This window comes from Heterodontus francisci, chromosome 9, assembly GCF_036365525.1.
Source record: "Heterodontus francisci isolate sHetFra1 chromosome 9, sHetFra1.hap1, whole genome shotgun sequence".
Taxonomy (NCBI): Eukaryota; Metazoa; Chordata; class Chondrichthyes; order Heterodontiformes; family Heterodontidae; genus Heterodontus; species Heterodontus francisci.
In genome coordinates this window covers 41,316,607-41,343,223 of record NC_090379.1, presented here as the reverse complement: position 1 = coordinate 41,343,223, position 26,617 = coordinate 41,316,607, and the positions used below count along the sequence as shown (strand labels likewise).

Genomic DNA, 26,617 nt, shown 5'->3' with positions numbered 1-26,617 from the left:
AAGGTCTCTTACCTGCTGCACTTTTGTCACATGGAGACAGAGTTCTGGTTCACTGAGCATTTGACTACATTGTTGTGTAAAATATGCCATTGGCTGTAAATGGACTCTTTTTTTTGTGTCAATGTTGTGCTCACCAAAGTGTAGAATGTGCACGCATGAGAATAGAATACATTTCTACTCCTCATTCGAGAGAAGATTCTATCTCTGTCTTGCATCCTCACCCTCTTCCTCCCTTAAACGTCTGCTCAAAAACTACTTTTTCAATTGTATTTTGTCATCAGATCATCATTTCTCGATCTCTCATTATTTTCACCTTTGACACTCCTGTGCAGTACTGAGGGAGTGCTGCATTGTTGGAAGTGGTTTCTTTTGGATGAGACGTTAAACCAAAGCCTGGTCAGCTCTCTCAAGGCACTATTTTGAAAACGAGCAAGGGAGATATCCTTGGTGTTCTGACTAATATTTAACCCTCAATCATCGTCACAAAAACAAATTATCTGGTTGTTATCACATTGGTCTTTGTGGGAGCTTGCTGTGTGGAAATTGGATGTCATGTTTCCTACATTGGAACAGTGACTACACTTCAAAAGTAAAGCAGTTTGAGACATCCTGAGGCTGTGAAAGACACTATATAAATACAAACCTTCCCTTTTTCACACTTGTGCATTGCTTTGGGTCATTTTATTACATTAAAGGTGTTTTATAAGTGTAAATTGTTTTGTTGTTGTCAGTCCCCTCACAGCTGACAAAACAAAGAATTGTGACGCTATTAGCATGAGCTGACTTCAAAGCCAAAGGACAAAGGAAAACAAGCATTTATGTTGTCGAGACTGGAGAAGCTGGGGTTGTTCTCAGACCGGAGAAAGTTGAGAGATATAATAGAAGTGTTCAAGACTATGAGGTGTTTTGATAGAGTAGATGGGGAGAAATTGTTTCCACTGGCAGGAGGGTTGGTTAATAAAGGGCACAGATTTAAGGTAATGGGAAGAAAATCCAGGGAGAAATGAGGAGAAAATTCTTTAAGTTGTAATGATCTGGAATGCATTACCTGAAAGGGTGGTGGAAGCAGATTTAATTGTAACTTCCAAAGGGAATTAAATATATTCTTGAGAAGTAGAAATTTACAGGGCTGTGGGGAAGGAGTAGGGGTTGGGCTTAATTGGAACACTTTCAGAGAACTGGCACAGACTTGATGGGTCAAATCGTCTCCTCCTCTGCTGTATGATCCTATAATTCATAATACAAAGTGATTCTTGACAACGCAGCCAGCCACTGACGTCATCAGGCTGCGCCCCGGTGCGCACATGTGCAGACGGGTTCCTGCTCTCTGCGCATGCGCTGCGTTCTGACTTGCCAGGACTGATTAGCGCATGCGCTGATGACGTCATCGCGTGACGTGTGCATCTTCGGGCAACATGCCTTGTCGGTTTCTGCGCATGTGCTTTACAGCAATGCAACGCCAACGAGTATTCACGCATGCGTCAACCTTCAGATATTCACGCATACGTCAAGCTTCGGCGCGAGTTTCTGAAAGTGGAAGGAGGAGAGGTTTCGTCGGGCATTTTCTGGCATTTTATCGCAATTATTCAGTCGTTTTGGAGATTTCAGTCTGCTTCATTTTTATTAGAAAGAGGAGATTGCTCCAAGGTAAGTTGCTCTGCTGTTGTAAGTTGCTCTGAAAACATTTCCATTGTCTGGGGCACTGCATGTGCTCCAGTCCACTGCATTGCACTAAAATCCTTTCCATTGTCTGGGGCTGTGTGCAGGAAGTACATGTGCTCCAGTACAGCGAACAGCTTTCCATCTAAATGGTCACTTTCATTTCTGTAAAGTTTCTATGGAGTATGCCCCCCCGCCCTCTCCTAGGGTCAGTTTAAGTGTCTACGGACTGCCTTCGTTGTGATTTCCTGGATGGAGCAATGGCTGGTCGACCACCTCTGCGCAACCTCCTCTGCACTGCGAAACAGGTGCGCACCAGCTTTTGGGACCATGTCATGGTGCACATGTAAGCTGCTGCCAACAACACACCTGAGGATGGGTAACATTTTGGTGAGGGCACGAGGAACTTGGGCGTGCTCATTGTATGTCTGTGTAACTTTTCAGGTATCTCGCCCTGGGCTGTGGGGTCTTCATCAGTGTGAAATTCAATACGAGCAAGAACAATCTGTGTGTCAGCTCCTACCATCTTGTACATACCGGTCATATTTTGGATCCAGAATGTTTACACTTCTCTGCAAGGAGACAACAACTGAACCAGGGTGAAAGGCAGAAAGTAGAAGAGTTGGTCAAGCTGCAGGCTGGGAACAAACAGCTGAAGGATTATATCGAGCGTTCACTCAACAAGACTGTGACCTTTAGTGACATTAGAAATGTAAAGTCCCAGCTCAAAACAGGGGATGACAACATGGATGCACTGTGTGATACGCTGGAGAAGATTCAGCAGGACAGGGCCACAGTGTGGGTTGGCCTGCAGGGAAGCAACATCCTCTATATTGCCTTCATGACACCAGTCATGCAGGCCCACCTGCAGGCCTTTCCTGAACTGCTGTTCATGGACGGAACGTACAAAGTGAACAAATGCGGCGACCCTCTGTACCAGGTGATGGTGCAGGACAATGTTGGTAGGGGCAGGGCTGTGTTATATGCCATGGTGAGGAATGAAACGGCTCAGATGCTGGACGTGATTGTGGGTGTTTTTGTCGATTTCATGGGATCCAGCGCCTGCCGCATGAGATCAGCCATTGTGGATAAGGGGATCAATGCGATCAGGAAGCATCTCCCAGCTGCAACGGTTCTCCTCTGTCAGCTCCATGTGATGCAGAGCATGAGGAGGAAGATCAGCAGCTACCCATTGAACGGTGAATTGAGGGATCAGTTGTTTATGATCTGCAAGGAAATAAAGTGGGAGCGCACATTGGGATGCGCTTGGGGTACATTCACCAAGAATAGACTGAGCTCAGACTCTTGTGACTTTGCCTTCTTCACATGGACAATACAGTCCTGGAATAAAGAGCCACGCGTTCATTCACCACAAGGCTCTCCAGGAACAATCTCTTTAGTTCTGCATAGCAGAGACTCGGCCTGTCTGTTTCACGGGAACGCTTGCGACACAACACTCATGTATCCATGCACAGTAGTGCCTCGAATGCTTCATGTACTTAATAAAATTTCTCAATAATTAAACACAGAATTGTTGAGGTTTTTGCTGATATTTTCCTGACTTTGCAGCTGCACTTCAGATATTCAGCTGTGGGTGGTCCTTGGGGGGGTTGGCGGGGGGAGAGGGGGAGGTAGAGGGCGAGGGAAAGGGGGATAGAGGAGGAGGTGGGGGGGTGGTGAGGAGGGGGGAGAGGGGTGGTGAGGGGTGATGGGGGGGGGGAGGAGAGGGGGGGGAGAGGGAGAGGGGTGGTGAGGGGGGGGAGAGGGTTGGTGAGGGGGTGGTGAGGGGTGGAGGGGGGGAGAGGAAAGAGAGGGGGGGAAGAGAGAGAGAGGAGGGGGGGAAAGAGAGAGAAGAGGGGGGGGAAGAGAGAGAGAGTGGGGGGGGAAGAGAGAGTGGGGGGGGAAGAGAGAGAGGGGGGAAAGAGAGAGAGAGAGAGGGGGGAAAGAGAGAGAGAGAGAGGGGGGAAAGAGAGAGAGAGAGAGAGGGGGGGGGAAAGAGAGAGAGAGAGGGGGGGAAAGAGAGAGGGGGAGTGGGGGGGGTGGAAAGAGGCGATGGGGGTGTAGTGGGAGGGAGTTAAATTCAGAACTGCCTGAAGAGGGGGATGCAAAAGGCAGGGACCAGACAGCTGCAATGCCTGCAGTACGGTTGAGAAGTAGGGGAGAGAGCAGCTGGATGGGGGATCTTGGGCTGGAGGGAATGGCTGGATGGCAGGAGCCAGAAGTGAGAGGCCGTAGAGAGCCTTGGGGAGCGTACGGCCGAAGACCTTGATGTCGCCGAGTGCGGGGACCGACCGGTACGTCTTTTGCTGTTGCAAGTTTATGGCGCATGCACAGAAAAATGCACTCCTCCTCCCTCCCCCCCTCTCTCCGGCTGCTCCGCTCTTTCCGGCCGCCCGCTCCCCGCTGCTCTCTCTGGCCGCTCCGCTACCACCCACCACCTCCACCTGCCCCCGACCCGCTCGCCCCCCCCCGACCCCGGCCCGCTCTGCTCCTCTCCTCTCCGCTCCCACCCCGCTCCTCTCCGCTCCCACCCCGGCCTACTCCACTCCCCCTGTCCCTGGCCCGCTCTCCACTCCGCTCCACCCCCTGCCACCGCCCCACCCCCGCCCCCCCCCCACCCCGGGCCCTGGCCGCTCAGTCGCTTGCTCTCTCCCTCCAGCCATTGTGTGCTGCCATGTGTTTAGGTTAGGTTGCCTCCATGTGATTATTTGAGCAGCGCCATCTTTAGTCCTGGCAGCTGCCTGAAGTCGCAGACTGTGAAGTTTTAGTGGCACATGTGCAAATGTAGCCTAGCGGTAGCGTTGTCAGCAAATGCAGCTTTCATAATATGGCACCTTTCACAACCTCAGGAGGTCCCGACACATCTCACAGCAAATAATTCACTTTTGAAGTGCAGGCACTGTCATTATGCAGGCAAACATGGCAGCCAATTTGCAAATAGGAGGGTCCCACAATGAGTAATTGTTGATTAATGACCAGTTGATATATTTTTCTTGGTGTTAGTTGAGGGGTAATGTTGGCTAGGGCACCAACGCAGCTCTCTGTTCTTTGAAAAGCATCATGGAATGTTTTACATTCACCTGAACAGTCAGACAGCTTCAGTTTAACATCTTATCTGGAAAGTTGATTACAGGATGGTGCTCCAGTCACAGTGTACCACCCAGCTTCAGTCAATGTCTTTAAATAATTGTAGTTTTTCACTCGAAAATAATTTAAAGACAAGTAAATGGGAGAGTTGGAGGAGGGGGTGATGTCATTTTATATCGCATGAGATAAGCCACATTGTTTCTATTGCACATGGATGTTTTTTTTATTCATTCATGGGATGTGGGCATCACTGGCTATGCCAGCATTTATTGCCCATTCCTAATTGCCCTTGATAAATAACTACCAATGAATATTGCCATAAATCCAGCCTAGAATCTGTATCACTGTACGCTACAATTTGATATTCTATCATTCAATCTCAGTTACTGATTTTTATTTAAGAATCTCATTAATTTGGGATTTTTAAATATAACCAGTTACAAAGCAGGTTTAGTTTAAAATCACTGCAAATGCAGAATATTTCTGGTCATTGAAATGAGTCATTGTGAGAGATTTAAAAATTCATATTGTCAATAATTTGAGGTATGAATACATCTGCATGATGGCAAAGCCATATAGTAAAATCAGCAGGGGGGGAGAGTTGAAATGTTACAGCTACTCTCCTCTTTCCATCTTTTGAAGAGCCTCCAATTCTCTCCAAATAATTGTCCATTACACATAACATCTTCCTGTAAACATATGCTATATTGATATTAATGTTAATGAATAGGAATTTCCTAGGGCTATTAAAGTATTGTTTCCTCATCGTTTTTGATTGAGAAAAATATCACAGACGGTACAATGTGGATGTGGACAAGTGGAACAATTTAATGGCAGCATTGTTTGAATTTAGGAGCAAAAGCTGTTGAAATTCCATTTTCTATATTGTACTCAACCTCATAATTTAATTCCAATGAAATAGCCTAGGTTGTCCAGCTAGAACAAGTCGCCTTCAATGATCAATTTCAAACAACAGTGTAGCACTTTTAGCAGTGTGCAATTGCTCAAAACTGAAACAAGCAATAATAGGCTTCATATTAATACCCTGAGCTCTAACGGATGCCCATTTTATTTCGAGTATGAAAAAAATACTCTTATCAAAAGAATTATCTGATATTCCACTGTCCTTCTGCAACAGCAGTTATTTTTCAGAATGGAATCGAAGAAATACGAGCAAACACGTTTATTGTATTTGCGTCTATTGATAATCTGACAAGCTTCAATTGCTTGTGACCTTTTAACTTAGACATTAAATCACTTAACTGTTTATATACACGGTATCTAGTGCAGCCTTTTCTTCCAAAAGAGTACTGTAGTCAACATCCACAGTGAATTATTTACACTGCTGATGGGAAAGTCTAATTCCGATGACACAAATATTATTCATTATTTATTCTTCTATTACATTCCATGACCGAAAAATAATTTATTAATAAATGTTTTACAGCAGATTTATATTTGTAATAGTAATAATATTGATTCAAAAAATTTGCATTGAGTTGGCCAATCCACCTGATCCTGTTGAAGAGTTGATAATAGATGTTTATTATCACCTATAATGATAGGTGATAATAATGTTAGGTTCAATGGGATTGATAAAGACTTGGGATACAATTTCCTTTGTGCTAGAATGGTTAATGTGTTTTTAACTGGAAATTTACACATAAATCCCTTCTTTTATGTTTTTCATTTGCATTTAAAGCTCTGCCTGTCAAAATTATAAGGCTGAATCAAGGCTCGGTTTTTATTGGAAGAATCAAAATCGGCCTACAATGTGTTGATTCAGAAGTGGTCCATTTTTCAGTTACGATAAATTAACATTTGCAACAATGTGGTTCTCATCAGTTTACTCACGTACCAGCATAACTAAGTTGGTGGCAGACTCACCTCTTAATCAGAAGATTGTGGATGCAAGCTCCATTCCAGGAGCACAAAATCTGAGCTGAATGAGTGCTGCATTGTCAGAGGCACTGTTGTTAGATGAGACATTAAATTGAGGCAGACTTTGGGGCGAATTTATTGGCGTCAGTGGGGCTCCTGGCGCTGGGCTGAAAAGATGGGGGGAATGCCACCTTGGCCATTTGGAACCCTCCTGGCATGATTCAATGTTGCCTGGACAATTAACAGCCCGACGCCGGGATCCTCGTCCCTTTAAAGAAGGGGATCCTGCCTCCAAAATCTGCCAGCCAATCAGAAGGCCGGTAGCTCAACAGTGTCGGCAGCGCCACCAGAAGAGGTGACCACTACCAATACTGCAAGAGGCCTTGGACTCGGGCCTAGCGCTAGAGCCCTGGACCTCAGGTAAGTGAGATGGGGTTGCCAGGGCTAGTCTGGAAGGCCCGGGTGTTGGGGGTGGGGGGGAGGGGGGACAGGGGAGGGTGCATGTGGAGTACAGGGGACGGTGGTACAGGGAGTTGGTTTGTTTGCTGGCAAAGGTCCTCCATGGGCCATATATTGCCCACAGAGAAGGCCCCCCCCCAAGCCTGCAGGGAGACTGCCTCGTTTTACTAGGCGGCATCCCCCACGTGGCTGAGATGCCCAGACTCCCCCCGCCACTGGCTTAATGCCAGTGGCAGGAGAAGAGGCCCCTAAGTGGCTGTTAATGGGCCTCAATTGGCCTCTGGGCAGGAAGGCCGTTATCGGCCTATCCCATCCCTGACTAAATTCCAGTGCAATGGGAAGGCAACGGGTCCTCCGCCTCTGCCTCCCCTTGCAATTCTATGGGCACCTTTGCCTCTGGGGAGCCCATAAAATTCACCCCTTCTTGTCCATCAGTGTGATGTAAAAGATCCCATATACTATTTTAATGAAGAGCTGGGACTTCTCCTGATAATCTGACAACATTTTCCCTTTCACCAACATAATCAAAAACAGATTATTTTATCATTTGTTTGCTGTTTTGGGACGGTGTGAGTTAGGATTTGGGCAACAGAGTTTTGGACAAGCTCAAGTATATGTTGGGTGGAAGGTGGGAGGCTGGCCAGAGGAACACTGGAATAGTCAGGTCTAGAGGTAACAATGGCATGGAATAGAGTTTAGCAACAGGTAAGTTGAGTCAGGGACAAAATGGTGCGATGTTATAGAGGTGAAAGTAGGCAGTCTGCAAGTTCCCCTGAAAGTCACACACCATCCTGACTTGGAACGGTATCGCCGTTCCTTCACTGTCGCTGGGTCAAAATCCTGGAACTCCCTTCCTAACAGCACTGTGGGTATACCTACCCCAAATGGACTGCAACGGTTCAAGAAGGCAGCTCACCACCACCTTCTCAAGGGCAATTAGGGATGGGCAATAAATGCTGGCCTGGCCAGCGTCGCCCACATCCCATGAATGAATAAAAAAAAAGTCTTGGTGATGGAGCGGAAACATAGTCAGAAGCTCATCTCAGTGTCAAATAGAACACCAAGGTTGCGAATGGCATGGTTCAGTCTCAGACAGTAACTAGGAAGAGGGATGGAGTCAATGGCTAGAGAACGGATGTTGTGGTGAGGACTAAAGATAATAGTTTCTGCTTTCCTAATATTTAGTTGGAGGAGATTTCTGTTTATCCAGTATGCCAGACAAGCAATGTGACAAATAAAAGATAGTGCAGGGGTTGAGAGAGGTGGTGGTGAGGTAAAGCTGGATGCCGTTAGCGTACATGTGGAAGCTAATGGAAGGAAATGGTCCAGGTGCCTATTGTATGGCAAAGTGTACCAAAGACCAATATGTACATTTTGTTGCCAGTAGTGCTTCTGTTCAATGCTGTGCAGATTTTTTTTAAAATCTATTATTATCACACATCACAGAGTCCCATTGCATAAACCTAGTGTAAAAATGTCAACTGTGGCCTGTTTACATCATAAGCAAGCATAAGCTTGTTTCAGTTGATTGAACTCTCACCTCTGAGTTAGAAGGATGTGGATTTAAGCCTCATGCCAAGATCTGAATGCATAATCTAGTTGAATATTCCAGTGCATTGTCATTAATTATTAATTACATTCATTAATATCCTTTAGATAGGATATTAATGCAAGGCTAGTCTGGGACTTCAGTGGACCTTAAGAGACCCCATAACAAAAATTAAATAAGGACAGGGGTTTATCCCAGCATTCTGGCCATCAATTCTCCCCAACATCTCGACTGTTGGCTTGTCTTATTGCTGTTTTGGGGTTTTTGCTATGCGTAAAATGGCATTTGCGTTTCTGGAACAGTTGCCACACTCCAATCTATTTCATTGGGCTGGAATTTGCTGGAGTGGGGCATCTTGTGATGTGCCAAGTTAGTTAGACTTCCCCTCCACCCTTCAGTTCAGAGTTCTTTTGCCATGTGCCTTGCTGGCAGTGTGAGCTGATAATGGCAAAGGAGGTCAAAAGGGAATCTGGGGCCTTGGTGAACAATGGATCAGTGTATCTCCTTAATCATTGAAATTTAAAGACTAAAGAATAAATAGAGAAGCAGGGTGAATTAAAGGGGATATATTCAATGTTAAATCAGGTTCAGAAAGAGAAATAAAGGGAGGGAAAGAAAGATTGAACTGGCGAGAGAGAAAAAAAAGATATAAAGGAAAGCAAGGAAAAATGTTTTAATTTAAACCTGGACATTTTTTAAAATCTCCAACAATTCACTGCCCGAAAGAATTGGACACTAAACTTTTAATAATTTACTTTCTAAGCCAGGAGTTGAATGGCAGTTATTAATAATTATCACATTGTTAAAAAAAAATACTTACGCTATTAATTACTAGACTTAACTTTCTATGGTGAGTTTAATGGGAAATTAATGTGCAAATGCAGCATTGGTATGAAACTCAGGGAGGTTAGGGTGAAATGCCATTTTCAGAAGGCTAATACTGACGTGATGCATATCATCCAGCAACTCGTGGCGATTCGCAATTCATTAAGTTTCTTACTTGCCTCAAGTTTCTGGCCAATTTGCACATTAATGATGGTGTGCATCATTCAGACGCTGTTTTTTTCCCCCAGCAAATTCTGGCCCGATGTTTCTAAAGTGTTTTGAGGCGTTTCTGATCGGTGTGATAAGGTGCTACAAAAATGTAAATTTTTTCTTTCTTTACTTTTCGTTTTATGATTTAATTTACACCATTTACGTTGCAAATTTTAATTGGATAGTTTGCTAATTGTAGATAATAGTCTCCATCAGTTATTTCACAGGATGTTGCTTCCGAAAATGATAAGAAAAAAATGATTGATACCAAGTTTTGTGCAAATTCTTTGTTTACCATGAAGAAAATTTATCACAAAATGATTATGTTGACATTAGTATGTTTTTCCATTTTGCAGACCCACCAAGTGTGGAGCCTACATTTCTGGAGATTCGGCAGGGTCAAGGCAGGAGCATTACCATGACCTGCAGAGTACTGAAAGCTTACCCGACCCGTGTGCTGACCTTTGAATGGAAGCTGGGAAACAAGGTTTTATTAACTGGCCGATTTGAGTCACAGGATTATACGCAGATCAGAGTGGACAATCTTTCCAAAGACAGCTACGGAATTTACAACTGCAGCATAATGAATGAGGCTGGTGCTGGCACATGTAGCTTCCTTGTGACAGGTACCCATTCTGAATGCCATATTATATGATATTTTTATATTAGAGATTGCATATTAATTTCCCTGTTCTCTTGATTTAGCACTGAAAAATTCATTCCCTTCCTGCCTTCTTCTGATTCACCTGGCAGAACCATTCTGCAGCGTGTTTGTTGCTGTGACCTCAGTTTTCAGTGAATATAACTTCAGCTCCACTTCTAACTGCCATTAGCATGGTTTTCATTTTACTGCCATCATAATACATCTCATCAGCAGTAGATTAAAGGTATTTTTTAGGTGTCTGAAAACTGAAGTACAAGTCCAAAATTAAAATAAATTGAATTAATAGCCATCATTAAAAATCAATTATTATTGGAACTTCTTATCTATAGTAACAGATGGCATAGAGTTCATAAGGCAAACTTTAGTCCCTATGTTAAGATGACATCTATAAACCTTTTCAAGGTTCATGCATTAGGGTTTTTGATCAGTTTTTTCTTTCACAGAAAGGATTTGGGAATGTGTTATGTTTAAGCATTCTTTAAAAGACCAAAGAGAATTTTCGTAGGCTTTAAAAGAAGAAGACAAAAACTGCAGGCTTTGAAAATATGTATTGAAGCCAGATGAGCTCGTTTATGGTATATCTCAGTTCATAGTCTGTTCCAATATGAGTTAGTTGTTTCATCCCAGGCCAAGTATTCATTTTGAGAACCGCAGGAGATATTTTCTTTATATCTGCACCCCAAGACGGTATAGTGAGGAGGAGAAATGGTGGTAGTTTTTTTGACCGGTGTACTGGCAAATTCCTGATCAGCAAAGAGCCAGAGGGACCGTCCTCCAACTGACTGTTCATGTGGAGAAAAGAGATAAAGGGACTCATGGGGTATCTATCAGATAATTAGATCCAGTAAGGAAACCTGCCCTAGTGAGGGTAAACTCATTCATCACAAGATCAGAACTGATTAGCATCAGAGGATTGACCAGGAGAAGTTATTTGAGCCATGCTAAGATGGACAGTGCCACGTACTTATATTATTTTTCCTGTTCTCAAGAAAGCTTCTATGGTTAGTTGAATCAAGCTGAGATTTGATTACATGTCTCAGCAGTATTTTCACCTTCTATCTATAAAATAAAGCAGCTTAATGATTCCTATCTGGCCTTATCTATGATTCTATGATTATCTCATTAAGTGTTTCAGTCTACCTTTGGTGAGATTATAAAAGTTCAAATGAGAGCACGTGTAGAAGACACAATATCCAGTTCAAATTACAAGTGGATTGGACTGTGACACCCCTGGGTCAGTCTAATTCGAGACTGGACAGCATGGGCACATTCCCGAATAAAAACACTCAGACCACTCACAGAATGAAGCAGTACAGGTCCATCTGAAGGCTTATTCAAGGCAATTGTAACAATGATATTATACAAACCTCTCCGCCCCAATCATGTTATGCTCTATGTCACCATAATTATCTCCTTGTTTGGTGGCAGGCTGCAGAAGATTTTATACATGTGTTTTATATCCTTTTAAAAGGAACTACACCCAGTGGTGCATCTATTGCATTAGCAACACAGCACCCCACCCCCCATCCCCCCCCCAACCACCCTTCTTGAAACAGGTATTGTCATCACAGAAAATACAATTTAAAAATAGCTTCACATGTGAGGTTCAACGTTTCAAAGGGAATTGTCTTTCTCTACACAGTCTATCAGAACCCTTCATGAATTTCAATACTTTGATTACATTTCCTCATAGCCACCTATTATCCATTTGATCTACCAATCTCTCCAACCTGGAGTCCAGACTTTACATGCTAGCCATTTGAGCTAAACTTGAAAAATGTATTAGCATGGACTCCTGCTATGACATTCAAGTTGAAGTGCCCTGCAGGTGGCTACACTATCCAGGGTAGATGTTAGAGAGGTGATGTCACGTGAGATGACACGCCTGAGGCTGGATGCAAACTTCTCCACACTCACGGCCATAGAAAGAACATAAGAACATAAGAAATCGGAGCAGAAGAAGACTATAAGGTTCCTTGAGCCTTCTCTGCCATTCAATAAGTTAAGAGCTGAACTTTTCTCTCAACTCTTCTTTTCCTGCTTAATCCCCATATTCCTTGATAGTGGTGAGACTCTTTGGCATGTCTTCCAATACCTGATATGACTATCTGCATGAGGCCAGCAGTTTTCTTCTCATGGCTTGGCTTTGGAAGGGCTTCTCTCTGTTCCCAGCAGAGTGGGAGAAGGCCTCACACTTTGCCTTGAGCTCTTCTGAACTCTCCCTGCCACCAGTATCTGCTGCTGGCAATTGATGTTGGGTGTTCCATCACATGCAGATCCCTGTAGCTCAATATCCAGCTCACGCAGAATACTAATGTCTGAGCTGGTGCCTGGAAGGTGATAGAGCGCCTGACAGTGCATTTTCAGAGGTTTCATCCTCTTCCAAGGTCTGTTCTTCTGCAGGAGACTCTTGGTGTTGAGAAGGCCATAGGAGAAAAAGAAAGGAGAAATGAGTTAAGATGGAAAGAGAGAAGTCGTGCATCTTTTGTAACATCGACTCTTATTTTCTTAGTTTTCTTACTTTTGATATCCCTTGCCTGTTTAAAAGTAACTTTGTCTCTCACTATCTCCAGCCTCTTTCTTTCCCTTCCTCCATTAACAGCTTTAACTGTTGGTATAAAAGCAGAAGGCTCAGCCGAAATATTCATTTTGCTTAAGCCTCCTGCTTCTATATGAACAATTTTATTAATCCTGAACTCCCTCTCTACTCTCAAGCGGAGGCTTCCATCAAACATCTGCCAAACTCATTTAAATCTGTTATGTTTGAATAGAGACTCAAATTTGATGTGGTAATAACTAGCTGTATTTATTTCCAGACCATCTAGAATATTCTGTCAACGAATAACAAAAGTAATGTAAGAAAGGCCCTGGAATGTAATTGCTGCAATGTGTTTAGTTGTTCAGTTAACCATGTACAAGTACCATACATATAAATGCCTTTGCCAAACAATTGTATTTATTCTGTGCAAAAGGGCATCAGTGCTATTTCAGTTCAAATAGAGGCTATCTTCTCCTTAACCTGGCTATTTCATGGCACAGGGTACAATCCAGAGATTATCATCTGGAGGTTCTGTTTTTCAATCTATTGCCGAATCCCTGAATCCCTCTCTGCAAGACCTCAAATGTACTTCTAACTTTTTTAAAATTTGTTCATAAGATCTGGGCATCACTGGCAAGGCCAGCATCTATTGCCTATCCCTAATTTCCCATGAGAAGATGGTGGTGAGCTGCCTTCCTGAGCCGCTGCAGTCCATGTGGGATAGGTACACCCACAGTGTTGTTAGGGAGGGAGTTCCAGGAATTTGATCCAGCGACAGTGAAGGAATGGAGATATCGTTCCAAGTCAGGATGGTGTGTGACTTGGAGGGGAACTTGCAGCTGGTGACATTCCCATGTGTCTGCTGCCCTTGTCCTCCTAGGTGGTAGAGGTCACTGGTTTGGAATGTGCTTTGAAGAAGCTTGGCGAGTTGTTAAAGTGCATCATATAGATGGTACACATTGCTGCCACTGTGTGGGAGTGAATATTTAAGGTAATGGATGAGGTGCCAATCAGGTATGCTGCTTTCTCCTGAATGATGTTGAGCTTCTTAAGTTTTGTTGAAATTGCACTCATCCATAAATGTGAGGAGTATTCCATCATACCCCTGATTTGTGCCTTATAGATGGTAGACAGGCAGTGAGGAGTCAGGAGGTGAATTACTTGCCACAGAATTGCCAGACTCAGACCTGATCTTGTAGCCACAGTATTTATAAGGCTGGTCCAGTTAAGTTTCTGGAACCCTCAGGGTGTTGATAGTGGGGGATTCAGTGATGGTATTGCGGCTGAATATCAAGGGAGATGGTTAGGTTCCGTCTTGTTGGAGATGGTAATTGCCTGAATATTGTCCATGTCATACTGCATGTGGGCAGAAACTGCTTCAGTACATGAGGAATTGAGAATTGGACTGAACGCTGCGCAATCATCAGTGAACATCCCCTCTTTTGACCTTATATTGGTGGGAAGGTCATTGATGAAGCAGCTGAAGATGGTTGGGCCTAGGACATTACCCTGAGGAACTTCTTCAGCGATGTCCTGGGCTGAGATGATTGACCTCCTGTAACCACAGCCATCTTCCTTTGTGCTAGGTATGACTCCAACCAGTGGAGAGATTTCCCCCTAATTGACTTCAATTTTGCGAGGTCTCCTTGATGCCACACACGGTCAAATGCTGCCTTGATGTCAAGGGCAGTTATTCTCACCTCACTTCTGGAGTTCAGCTCTTCTATCCATGTTTGGACCAAGGTTGTAATGAGGTCAGGAGCTGAGTGACCCTGGTGGAACCAAAACTGAGCATCACTGAGCAGGTTATTGCTGAGAAAGTGCTGCTTTATAATACTTTTGATGACACTTTCCATCATTTTGCTGATGATTGAGAGTAGACTGATGCAGTAGTTATTGGCTGGATTGGATTCATCCTGCTTTTTGTGGACAGGGCATACCTTGACAATTTTCCACATTGCTAGGTAGATGCCAATGTTGTAGCTGTACTGGAGCAGCTTAGCTAGGGGAGCAGCTAGTTCTGGAGCACAAGTCTTCAGTCTGATAGCGGGATGTCAGGGCTCATAGCTTTTGTCATCCATTGTGAGCCACGACCTGGGTTCAATTCTGGGTACTGCCTGTGTGGAGTTTGCAAGTTCTCCCTGTGTCTGCGTGGGTTTCCTCCCACATGCCAAAGACTTGCAGGTTGATAGGTAAATTGGCCATTATAAAAATTGCCCCTAGTATAGGTAGGTGGTAGGGAAATATAGGGACAGGTGGGGATGTGGTAGGAATGTGGAATTAGTGTAGGATTAGTATAAATGGGTGGTTGATGGTCGGCACAGACTCGGTTGGGCGAAGGGCCTGTTTCAGTGCTGTATCTCTAAAACAAAACAAAAACCTCGAGATCCAGCAGAATACACACAAGCTATTTTCTTGGACAGTACAGGTTTCAAGAATCAAAAACTAGGGCACTGTGATTTAAATGTTACACTGAGGTATCAGTGTCCTATTAAGTACTTTCCAAAACATCATTTACTGAAGAACAGTTGTCTGCAGTATTGCTGTAATCACTTTAAATAACAGTAATAGTCTTGTGTGCAGTGTTGTGTTGGTGAGAGACTGGATTAGGAAGACACACAATTTTCACTCTCCGGTGTGACTTGAATTATTCAATGGACCCTTAATTTGGCAACGCAGTATCCATACATTAATCCATTATTGTATAAATGTCACACAATGGGGCAGAAGCTGTTCTTCTGGGACTGAACTTTAGCTTCTGTCAAAGATTTTACTGCCATCAACATCTGTGCCAAAGATGATGTTGAAGTGCTTGGCAATATGTCCAGATAGAAAAGGGTTTAAATATCTCATTCTTTGAGACCATTGTTGGTGAACCCAGTATAGACTCTACCCCCTGGCAAGGTGAGTACAGTTCCAACATCAACAACAACTTGTATTTATCTAGTACCTTTAACATAATAAATCGTCCCAAGATGCATCACAGGAGCATTATGAAATCAAATATGACACTGAGCCATATAAGGAGATATTAGGGCAGATCGGGGCAGGTTTTAAGGAGTATCTTAAAGGAGGAAAGTGAAGTAGAGAGGTGGAAAGGTGTAGGGAGGTAATTACAGAGCTTAGGGCCGAGGAAACTGAAGGCACGGCCACCATTGGTGGAGAAATTAAAACCGGGGATGCTCAAGAGGCCAGAATTAGAAGACCACAGATATCCTATTGGGTTGTGGAACTGGAGGAGATTACAGAGGTAGGGAGGGGTGAGGCCATCACGGAATTTGAAAACAAGGATGAGAATTTTAAAATCAAGACTTTGCTTGACTGGGAGCCAATGAAGGTCACAGAGCACAGGGATGATAGGTGAACAGGACTTGGTGTGCAGGGAATTCTGCTTCCCTGCGTTAAGCCTGACCTCGAGAATTACAGAAAAACGTTGACTACAAACCCAAATTATTCTGGTTAATCAATCGCTCGGTTTATTTTTTTCTTCTTTGGCCTCCTTGTCTCGAGAGACAATGGGTAAGCGCCTGGAGGTGGTCAGTGGATTGTGAAGCAGCACCTGGAGTGGCTATAAAGGCCAATTCTAGATTGACAGACTCTTCCACAGGTGCTGCAGATAAAATTGGTTGTCGGGGCTGTTACACAGTTGGCACTCCCCTTGCGCTTCTGTCTTTTTTCCTGCCAACTGCGAAGTCTCTTCGACTCGCCACACTTTAGCTCCGCCTTTATGGCTGCCCGCCAGCTCTGGCGATCGCTGGCAACTGACTCCCATGACTTGTGATCAATGTCACAGGACTTCATGTCGCGTTTGCAGATGTCTTTAAAGCGGAGACATGGGCGGCCGGTGGGTCTGATACCAGTGACGAGCTCGCTGTACAATGTGTCCTTGGGGATCTTGCCATCTTCCATGTGGCTCACATGGCCAAGCCATCTCAAGCGCTGCTGGCTTAGTAGGGTGTATATGCTGGGGATGTTGGCTGCCTCGAGGACTTCTGTGTTGGAGATACGGTCCTGCCACCTGATGCCAAGTATTCTCCGGAGGCAGCGAAGATGGAATGAATTGAGACGTCGCTCTTGGCTGACATACGTTGTCCAGGCCTCGCTGCCATAGAGCAAGGTACTGAGGACACAGGCTTGATACACTCGGACTTTTGTGTTCCGTGTCAGTGCGCCATTTTCCCACACCCTCTTGGCCAGTCTGGACATAGCAGTGGAAGCCTTTCCCATGCGCTTGTTGATTTCTGCATCGAGAGACAGGTTACTGGTGATAGTTGAGCCTAGGTCGGTGAACTCTTGAACCACTTCCAGAGCATGGTTGCCGATATTGATGGATTGCAGGAAAACATTGACTACAAACCCAAGTTATTCTGGTTAATCAATCGTTCGGTTTAGTTAATAACTCAATAACCAGTCCTGCAATACAATACTCACTACGGAGATAAAATTGCAATTCAATGCCCCACCAGTTGCCCCGTGAAGGATACAACTTACAACCATCCGCGAGAGATCACCAAGCGTTGATTGTAGTCTTCAGGTAGCTGACCAGACTACCCCAGCTAGAGTAACAAACTTCAGAGATTCCTGTCTTTTTATCCTCTTGCACAGGGTCAAGAATTTAACAGACATGATTCCATAAAGGGCATTACATGTCTGGCTCCTGTGCTTTGTGGTTAGTTAACTTGAGTAAAATCCATTGGTGAAATCCACCAGCTGCTTCCTTATCTTCAGAGTTAGCTGCCTTAACTGTGATGTTGTCGTTTTACTTTAACTGATGTCATGTCTGAGTTTCGTCTTCATAAAATTGCTCCCCGACTCTGTGGTTAGACTGTCAACATATTTTGTAAAATGCTGTTGCTCAATCTGAGCTACAGCTCAGCTCAGGTCCACCAGAGCACCTTGGGTAAAATGGTCATCTTAGATGTTCTGTTTGAGTTTGTTCTGCTCTTTAGGTGTAAATTAGGACACAGGCAGCAGAACTTTGGAAGACTTCATGTTTACAGAGGGTAGAATGTGGGAGACCAGCCAGGAGTGCATTGAAATAATCAAGTCTGAAGGTAATAAAGGCATGAATAAGATTTTAAGCAGCAGATGAGTTGAGGCAGGGATGAAAATAGACAGTTTTAGTGATGATACAAATATGTGGTCAGAAGCTCATTTTGGGGTCAAATATGACATCAAGTTTGCGAACTGTCTGGTTCAGCACAGACATTTGCCAGAGAGAGGAATGGAGTTGGTGGTTTGGGAACAGAGTTTGAGCAGGGATCAGAAACATTGGCTTCCATCTTCCCAATATTTAATTGGAGGAAATTTCTGCTCATCCAGTACTGGATGTCAGATAAGCAGTCTAATAATTTAGCAACAGTGGAGGAGTCGATAGAGGTGGTGGTGAGGTAAAGTTGGGTGTTGTCAGCGCGCATGTGAAAACTAACGCTGTGCTTTCAGATGATGCCACCAAGGGGCAGCATGTAGATAAGAAATAGAAGGGGGCCAAGGATAGATCCTTGGGGGACACCAGAGGTAATGGTTCTGGAACCATTGCAAGTGATTCTATGGCTCCAATTAGATAGATAAGATCAGCTGCCGCTCCAAACCTGAGCCCATCACTGTATTTCCACTTCCACTCTTTTTTTAAAATTTCTTTTCTCTTTACCCCTCCTAGACCACTCTCTTCTATTGTCGTGCCTCCTTCACCTCTACATTCTCAGGTATTCTGCCCTCACAATTCCCATCCCAACCCCTCAGTACTTCCTACTCTCTTGCCACCATCCAAGGCTTGACTCCCTCTTAGATAAGCCTACAGCGTCCTGTGCATATGTGCATATGAAAATACGAATTAGGAGCAGAAGTAGGCCATTCAGCCCCTTGAGCCTGCTCTGCCGTTCAAAAGGTTCATGGCTAATCTGTTTGTGTCTCGAATTCCACTCTCCCATCTACCCCCGATAACCTTTGATTCCCTTGCCGAACAAGAATCTATCTACCTCTGCCTTAAAATTATTCAATGACCCTGCCTCCACCACCTTCTGAGGCAGAGAGTTCCAAAGTCACACAACCCTGAGAGAAAAGATTTCTCCTCATCTCTGTCCTAAAAGAGCAACCTCTAATTTTAAAACAGTGCCCCTTAATTCTGGACTCCCCCACAGGAGGAAACATCCTCTCCACATCCATCTTGTCAAGACCATTCAGGATCTTATGTACTTCAATCAAGTCTCCCCTCACTCTTCTAAACTTCAGTGAAAATAATCCCAGTCTGTCCAACCTTGCCTCATAATACAACCCGCTCATTCCAAGTATCAATCTGGTAAACCCCCTCTGAACTGCATCCAATGTATTTACATCCTTCCTTAAATAAGGAGACCAAAACTGCACACAGTATTCGAGATGTGGTTTCACCAATGCCCTGTATAACTGCAGCATCACATCCTTACTTTTATTTTCAATTCTTCTCGTAATAAAGGATAGTAATCCATTAGCTTTCTTTATGACTTTCTGTACCTGCATACTAACTTTTTGTGACTCATGCACTAGAACACCTAGATACTTCTGCACCTCGGAATTCTGCAGTCATTCTACATTTAAGTAATATTCTGCTTTTTTATTCTTCCTGTCAAAGTGAACAACTTCAGATTTTCTCATGTTATACTCCATCTGCCAGATTTTTGCCCACTCACTCAACCTTTCTATATCGGTCTACAACCTCCTTATGTCCTCTTCACAACATACTTTCCTACCTATCTTTGTGTCATCTTCAAATTTAGCTACCAAGCCATCACTCCCCTTATCTAAGTTATTGACATAAATTGTAAAAAGTTGAAGCCCAGCACAGACCCCTGAAGAACTCCACTGGTCACATCCTGCCAATTACAAAAGCATACTCTCTGTTTCCAACCAGCCAGCCAATCTTCTATCCATACTAATATGTTACCCCCTACACCATGAGCTCGTACTTTGCACAATGACCTTTTATATGGCATCTTGTCAAATTCCTTCTAGAAATTCAAGTATAGTATGTCAACTGGCTCTCCTTTATCCACAGTGCCTGTTACTCCTTCAAAGAACTCCAATAAATTGGTTAACATGATTCCCCTTTCACAAAACCATGCTGACTATTCCCAATTACCTTTGAATTTTTCTAAATGTCCAGCTATAGCCTCCCTAATGATCGATTCTAACACCTTATCCACGACAGACATCAAGCTGTTATCTCCTCCCCTTCTTGAATAGAGGGGTTATATTTGCTACTTTCTGGTCTAATGGAACTTTTCCAGAATCCAGCGAATTTTGAAAAATTGACATCAACACATCTACTACCTCATTAGCCACCTCTTTTAAGACCCTAGGATGAAGCTCATCAGGACCCAGGGACTTGTCAGTCCACAGCTCCATCGGTTTGTTCAGTACTGCTTCCCTGGTGATTGTAATTTCACCAAGTTCCTCTCTTCCTTCCACCTCCTAATTTACAGCTATTGCTGGAATGTTTCTTGTATCCTCTATAGTGAAGACAGAAGCAAAATATTTGTTCATTTCATCTGTCATTTCCTTATTATCTACTATTAACTCCCTATTCTCACTCTCTAGACGGCCAATACTCACTTTACTTAGTCTTTTCCTTTTTAAATACCTGTAGAAAGTCTTGCTATCTTTTTTTCCATTTCTAGCTAGCTTCCTCTCATACTTTAATTTCTTTCTCCTGATTAACCTTTTAGTCATTCTCTGCTTCTCTTTATATTCTGACCAATCATCTGAACTGCCACTCATCTTTGCACAATTATATGCATTTTCCTCATGTTAGATGCTTTCCTTAACTTCTTTAGTTAACCACGGATGGTGGTTCATCCCCTTAGAATTTTACTTTGTAATAGGAATATACTTATTTTGAGTATTCTGAAATATTCCCTTAGATATCTGCCACTGCTTCTCTATTGATCTATCTTCTAGCCTAGTAACCCAGTACACTTCAGCTAGCTCAGCTTTCATGCCCACATAGTTGCCCTTATTTAAGTTTAAAACACAGTCTTAGACCCACCCTTCTCTCTTTCAAACTGGATGTAAAATTCAATCATATTGTGGTCTCTGCTACCAGAGCTGCCTTTACTCTGAGGTCATTAGTTAATCCTGTCACATTACACAAAACCAAGTCTAATATAACCTGCTCTCTGGTTGCTTCCAGAACGTGCTGCTCTAAGAAACTATCTCGAAAGCATCATCCAGGCTACTATTGCCAATTTGATTTTTCCAGTTTATATGTAGATTAAAATTACCCATGATTATTGCAGTCCCTTTATCACAAGCACCCAATATTTCTCCTTGTATACTTCATCCTGCATTGTGATTACTATTAGGGGGCCTGTAGAATGTGCAGCAACAGTATTCTGGTCTTTGAATTCATATGGATTCGAAGTTCAAAAATGGTAGCATTGTTTCCTTTTAGTGGATTCATTTTGTAGGGAAGCTCCATTTGCCACAGTACAATTTCACTAAGGCAGTTTATTCTTTCTTGAAATAGAATGAGAGCGTGCTGGAAATACTCAGCAAATCTGCAGCATCTGTGGAAAGAGAAACAGAGTTAACGTTTCAGGTCTGTGACCTTTCATCAGAATCCCTTCTTTCTTCAGTTGGCTAATAGCCTTGTAGAATTGTTGAATGCTTACAGCACAGAAGGAAGCTATGCAAGCCATTATGCCCATGCCAATTCCCTGCATGAGAAATTTAGCAAGTCCTATTCCCCCATCCTTTCCCTGTAGCCCTGACAATCTTTACTCCTCAGGGGTTTATCCAATTTCCTTTTGAAGGGTGAAATTATAAAGGAAATTAGGAAAGCAAAGAGAGGGCATGAAAAAATATTGCCAAGCAAAATCGAGAAAAAAACAAAGATTTTTTTTAATAAATACATAAAGAGCAAGAGAATAACTAAAAGAATGGTGTCTATTCGGGACCATAAGGCTAACCGGTGTGTGGAGGCGCAGGATGTTAGTATGGTTCTTAATGAATACTTTGTGTCTGTTTTCACAAAAGAGAGAGAGGACGCGGACATTGCAATCGTGGAGGAGGAGTGTGAAACATTAGAAGGAATTAGTATTGTGAGAGAGGATGTATTAAGGGGTTTAACATCTTTGAAAGTGAATAAATCCCTAGGCCCGGATGAAATGTATCCTAGGTTTTTAAAGGGAAGCAAGAGAAGAAATAGCAGAGCCTCCGACCATCATTTTCCAATCCTCTCCAACTACAGGAGTGGTGTCAGAGGACTGGAGGACAGCTAACATTGCACTTGTTACAACCAGGTGAGGAGGTGGTCTCAGGCTCCCCTTTCGCCCCTTCTCTGTTTTGACTGCAACAGGATTTACCTTTTTTCACACAGCGATTAAACTTGCCACCTCAGTGAACACTTGCTTCTGTTCCTCTAACATAATTGCCAAAGAACCAATCAGACAGGTTTTCTTGAGTTTAAACAAGGAAGATATAAGTTTATTATTTCTAACACTCTAAACTGGTTTAAATTATTAAAAATACGCTATGCATTCATGCACTCATTTACACAAGAGTCACACACACACACAAATAGATTACAGAGGGAACAACAAAGTTGGGTGGTTGGAGCAGAGTTTGGAATAGATGGAATTTAAACAGAGTCCTCAATTGGAAGTATAGTCCTGAAGTCCTCGCTGGGCCACGTGAATGGTTATGGGCTTGCTTCTCAGGTTCCGGAAGGCAGAAGGAAGGGTTCAATCATGTCCCCTAGTTGTTGTTGATGGTGGTCTGGAGGCTGGAGGCTTTACCAATTGCAGCCAGGGCTTCTCTGGATCTTTACTGGAGAGAGAGAGAAGGAGAGCTGCTCTGTGGATGGCTTCTCAGTTACTGTTTTTTCTGCTCTTTGAGTGACAAAGCTTAGTCTCTTCAGAGCTGCACAAGCAGTCACATGACATTCCCAAACCTCTTTGTGTTTTTAATGACCTTCGGGTAGTTTCTCTGATATTTAAGGCTTTAACCCTGTCCAGTCGCACTTGGTGGGGAAAGTCAATGGGTGTTGATGGCTCCTGACAACCGTGTTGATAAAGCCATTTCAGGTAATTTAATCAGAGAGCACCCCATTGTTCTGGTTGAATCAGTCATGTTGGCTCCAGTCTAATCCTTTGGTTTCAAATGTAAATCTCAGTGGCCATCTTGGCTGCCAGGTTACTCTGTAAAAAAAAAGTTATTTGTAAGAATTTCCAGTAAAAGTCTCAGGCAAGGTTCCAACTGATGAAATTAATTTTCCATTTGGTATGTAGGATTTTCATGACAACTATTATTTAACAAGGGAGAAATTACAGGCCAGTCAGCTTAACCTTGGTGGTGGGAAAATTATTGCAAAAATTCTGAGGGACAGGATAGATCTGCATTTAGAAAGACACATATTAATCAAAGACAGTAAGTATGGATTTGTTAAGGGAAGGTTGTGTGTGACTAACATGCTGAATTTCTTGAGGAGGTAACAAAGAGGGTCGATGAGGGTAGTACATTTGATGATGTCTTTATGGATTTCAGCAAGGCTTTTGATAAGGTCCACATGGCAGACTGGTCATGAAAGTAAAAGCCCATGGGATCCAAGGCAAAGTGGCAATTAGATTCAAAGCTAGCTCAGAGGCAGGAAGCAAAGGATAATATTTGATGGGTATTTTTGTGACTGGAAAGCTGTTTCTAGTGTGGTTCCACAGTGCTAAGTCCTTTGCTTTTTCTGATATAAAATCAATGATTAGGTCTTAAATGTACAAAAATTGGTCATATGTTTGATAATGAAGAAGAAAGCTATAGACTGGAAGAAGATATCAGTGGACAAGTCAGGTGAGCAGAACAGTGGCAAATGGAGTTCAATTCGGAGAAGTGTGAGTAATGCATTTGGGGAAGGCTAACGAGGCAAAGGAATGCACAATAAATGGTAGGATACTGAGAAGCTCGAGTCGCTCTGAACAGGCTCCAGAAGCTGGCCGAGCGCGTCTACCCTGAGGCACAGTGTGGCTTTCGTGCAGAGAGATCGACTATTGACATGCTGTTCTCCCTTCGTCAGATACAGGAGAAATGCCGTGAACAACAGATGCCCCTCTACATTGCTTTCATTGATCTCACCAAAGCCTTTGACCTCGTCAGCAGACGTGGTCTCTTCAGACTACTAGAAAAGATCGGATGTCCACCAAAGCTACTAAGTATCATCACCTCATTCCATGACAATATGAAAGGCACAATTCAACATGGTGGCTCCTCATCAGAGCCCTTTCCTATCCTGAGTGGTGTGAAACAGGGCTGTGTTCTCGCACCCACACTTTTTGGGATTTTCTTCTCCCTGCTGCTTTCACATGCGTTCAAATCCTCTGAAGAAGGAATTTTCCTCCACACAAGATCAGGGGGCAGGTTGTTCAACCTTGCCCGTCTAAGAGCGAAGTCCAGAGTACGGAAAGTCCTCATCAGAGAACTCCTCTTTGCTGACGATGCTGCTTTAACATCTCACACTGAAGAATGCCTGCAGAGTCTCATCGACAGGTTTGCGTCTGCCTGCAATGAATTTGGCCTAACCATCAGCCTCAAGAAAACGAACATCATGGGGCAGGATGTCAGAAATGCTCCATCCATCAATATTGGCGACCACGCTCTGGAAGTGGTTCAAGAGTTCACCTACCTAGGCTCAACTATCACCAGTAACCTGTCTCTAGATGCAGAAATCAACAAGCGCATGGGTAAGGCTTCCACTGCTATGTCCAGACTGGCCAAGAGAGTGTGGGAAAATGGCGCACTGACACGGAACACAAAAGTCCGAGTGTATCAGGCCTGTGTCCTCAGTACCTTGCTCTACGGCAGCGAGGCCTGGACAACGTATGCCAGCCAAGAGCGACGTCTCAATTCATTCCATCTTCGCTGCCTTCGGAGAATACTTGGCATCAGGTGGCAGGACTATATCTCCAACACAGAAGTCCTTGAAGCGGCCAACACCCCCAGCTTATACACACTACTGAGTCAGCGGCGCTTGAGATGGCTTGGCCATGTGAGCCGCATGGAAGATGGCAGGATCCCCAAAGACACATTGTACAGCGAGCTCGCCACTGGTATCAGACCCACCGGCCGTCCATGTCTCCGTTATAAAGACGTCTGCAAACGCGACATGAAATCGTGTGACATTGATCACAAGTCGTGGGAGTCAGTTGCCAGCATTCGCCAGAGCTGGCGGGCAGCCATAAAGACAGGGCTAAATTGTGGCGAGTCGAAGAGACTTAGTAGTTGGCAGGAAAAAAGACAGAGGCGCAAGGGGAGAGCCAACTGTGCAACAGCCCCAACAAACAAATTTCTCTGCAGCACCTGTGGAAGAGCCTGTCACTCCAGAATTGGCCTTTATAGCCACTCCAGGCGCTGCTTCACAAACCACTGACCACCTCCAGGCGCGTATCCATTGTCTCTCGAGATAAGGAGGCCCAAAAGAAAAAAAAGAAAGAAGAAAGAAAGAAACTGAGAAGTGCAGAGGAACAGAGGGACCTTGAAGTGCATGTCTACAGATCCCTGAAGGTGGCTGGACAGCCAGATCAGGTGGTCAAGAAGGCATACTGGATACTTGCCAAGGCATAAGGATGGGCCTGGTCACATTGCAGCGGAACGCTCCATCCAGTTGGACTGTGCCATACCACCTATCCTTCATGGAGCAGTTTCTGCGGAAAAACACCTTTGACCACCAATCCATCAGGCAGTGGTCTGCACAGAATGTCCTCAAGGCTCTACGGGAAAAGGAGATGATGGATCCTTTCGGATGGTTCCCCGAGCAGACTGCCAAAGTCATTTGGCGGAATGCCTCATCGCCAGAACTTTCAAACAAGCACCAAGATGTAGCTTGGCTGGTGGTGAGAAGAGCCCACCCCGTCAGATCCTTCCTGCACGCCCGAAGTCTCACCCCCTCCGCACAATGCCCTCGTGGTGGCTGTGATGGGGAAGAGACAGTTGCCCACCTCCTTCTGGAATGTGTCTTTGCAAAGCAGGTGTGGAAAGAGATGCAGTGCTTTTTGTCGAGGTTCATCCCAAGCACCTCTGTAACACAGGAGTCTGTGCCCTACGGGCTGTTCCCAGAGACGCACACCGAGATAAACATCAACTGCTGCTGGAGGACTATCAATTCGGTGAAAGACACCCTTTGGTCTGCTCGAAACTTGCTGGTCTTCCAGCGCAAAGAGTTGTCCACGACCGAATGTTGCAGACTGGCACAATCCAAGGTCCAGGACTACATGCTGAGGGACGCACGAAAGCTTGGGGCAGCCGCAGCAAAGGCTCAATGGGGAAAGACCACTGTGTAAGATCCCCCCACCAAGCTGAACGGAGGGGCTGGATCCATGGGAAACCCCTCGAACTGTATCGGGAAAATTTTTGTTTGCTGTAAAATGTAAAAATGTATGTGGCATGACAAATGAAATGGAAGGGTTGTGAGGCAACTCATGATTATATTGAAGGAAACTGATCACCTTTGCACTGTTTGTATTTTTTGACTTGGTGCTGTTTGAAACTGTTTGGTAATGTATTTTTTACAGATTTTTATGAATAAAGTATATATTGGAAATAAAAAAAATGCAAGAGCTGGGAGGCTATGCTGAAACTATACAAAGCACTAGTTAGGATACAGCTGGAGTATTGTGTGCAGTTCTGGTCACCACACTATAGCAAAGATGTGATTGCACTAGAGAGGGTACAGAGAGATCTATGAGGATGTTGCTTGAACTGGAGAATTTTAGTTATGAGTAAC

General features: G+C 44.0%; 1 protein-coding gene across 3 annotated transcripts in view; it reads left to right on the top strand.

The window, feature by feature from the left end:
• Positions 1-26,617, top strand: part of mdga2a (MAM domain containing glycosylphosphatidylinositol anchor 2a) — a 990,949-nt gene that overhangs the window by 654,082 nt on the left and 310,250 nt on the right. For all 3 annotated transcript variants that reach the window (XM_068038888.1, XM_068038889.1, XM_068038887.1), the window contains one exon: positions 10,027-10,296. In XM_068038888.1, the coding sequence (XP_067894989.1) occupies positions 10,027-10,296 (270 nt within the window). The remainder of the gene's footprint in view (positions 1-10,026; positions 10,297-26,617) is intronic.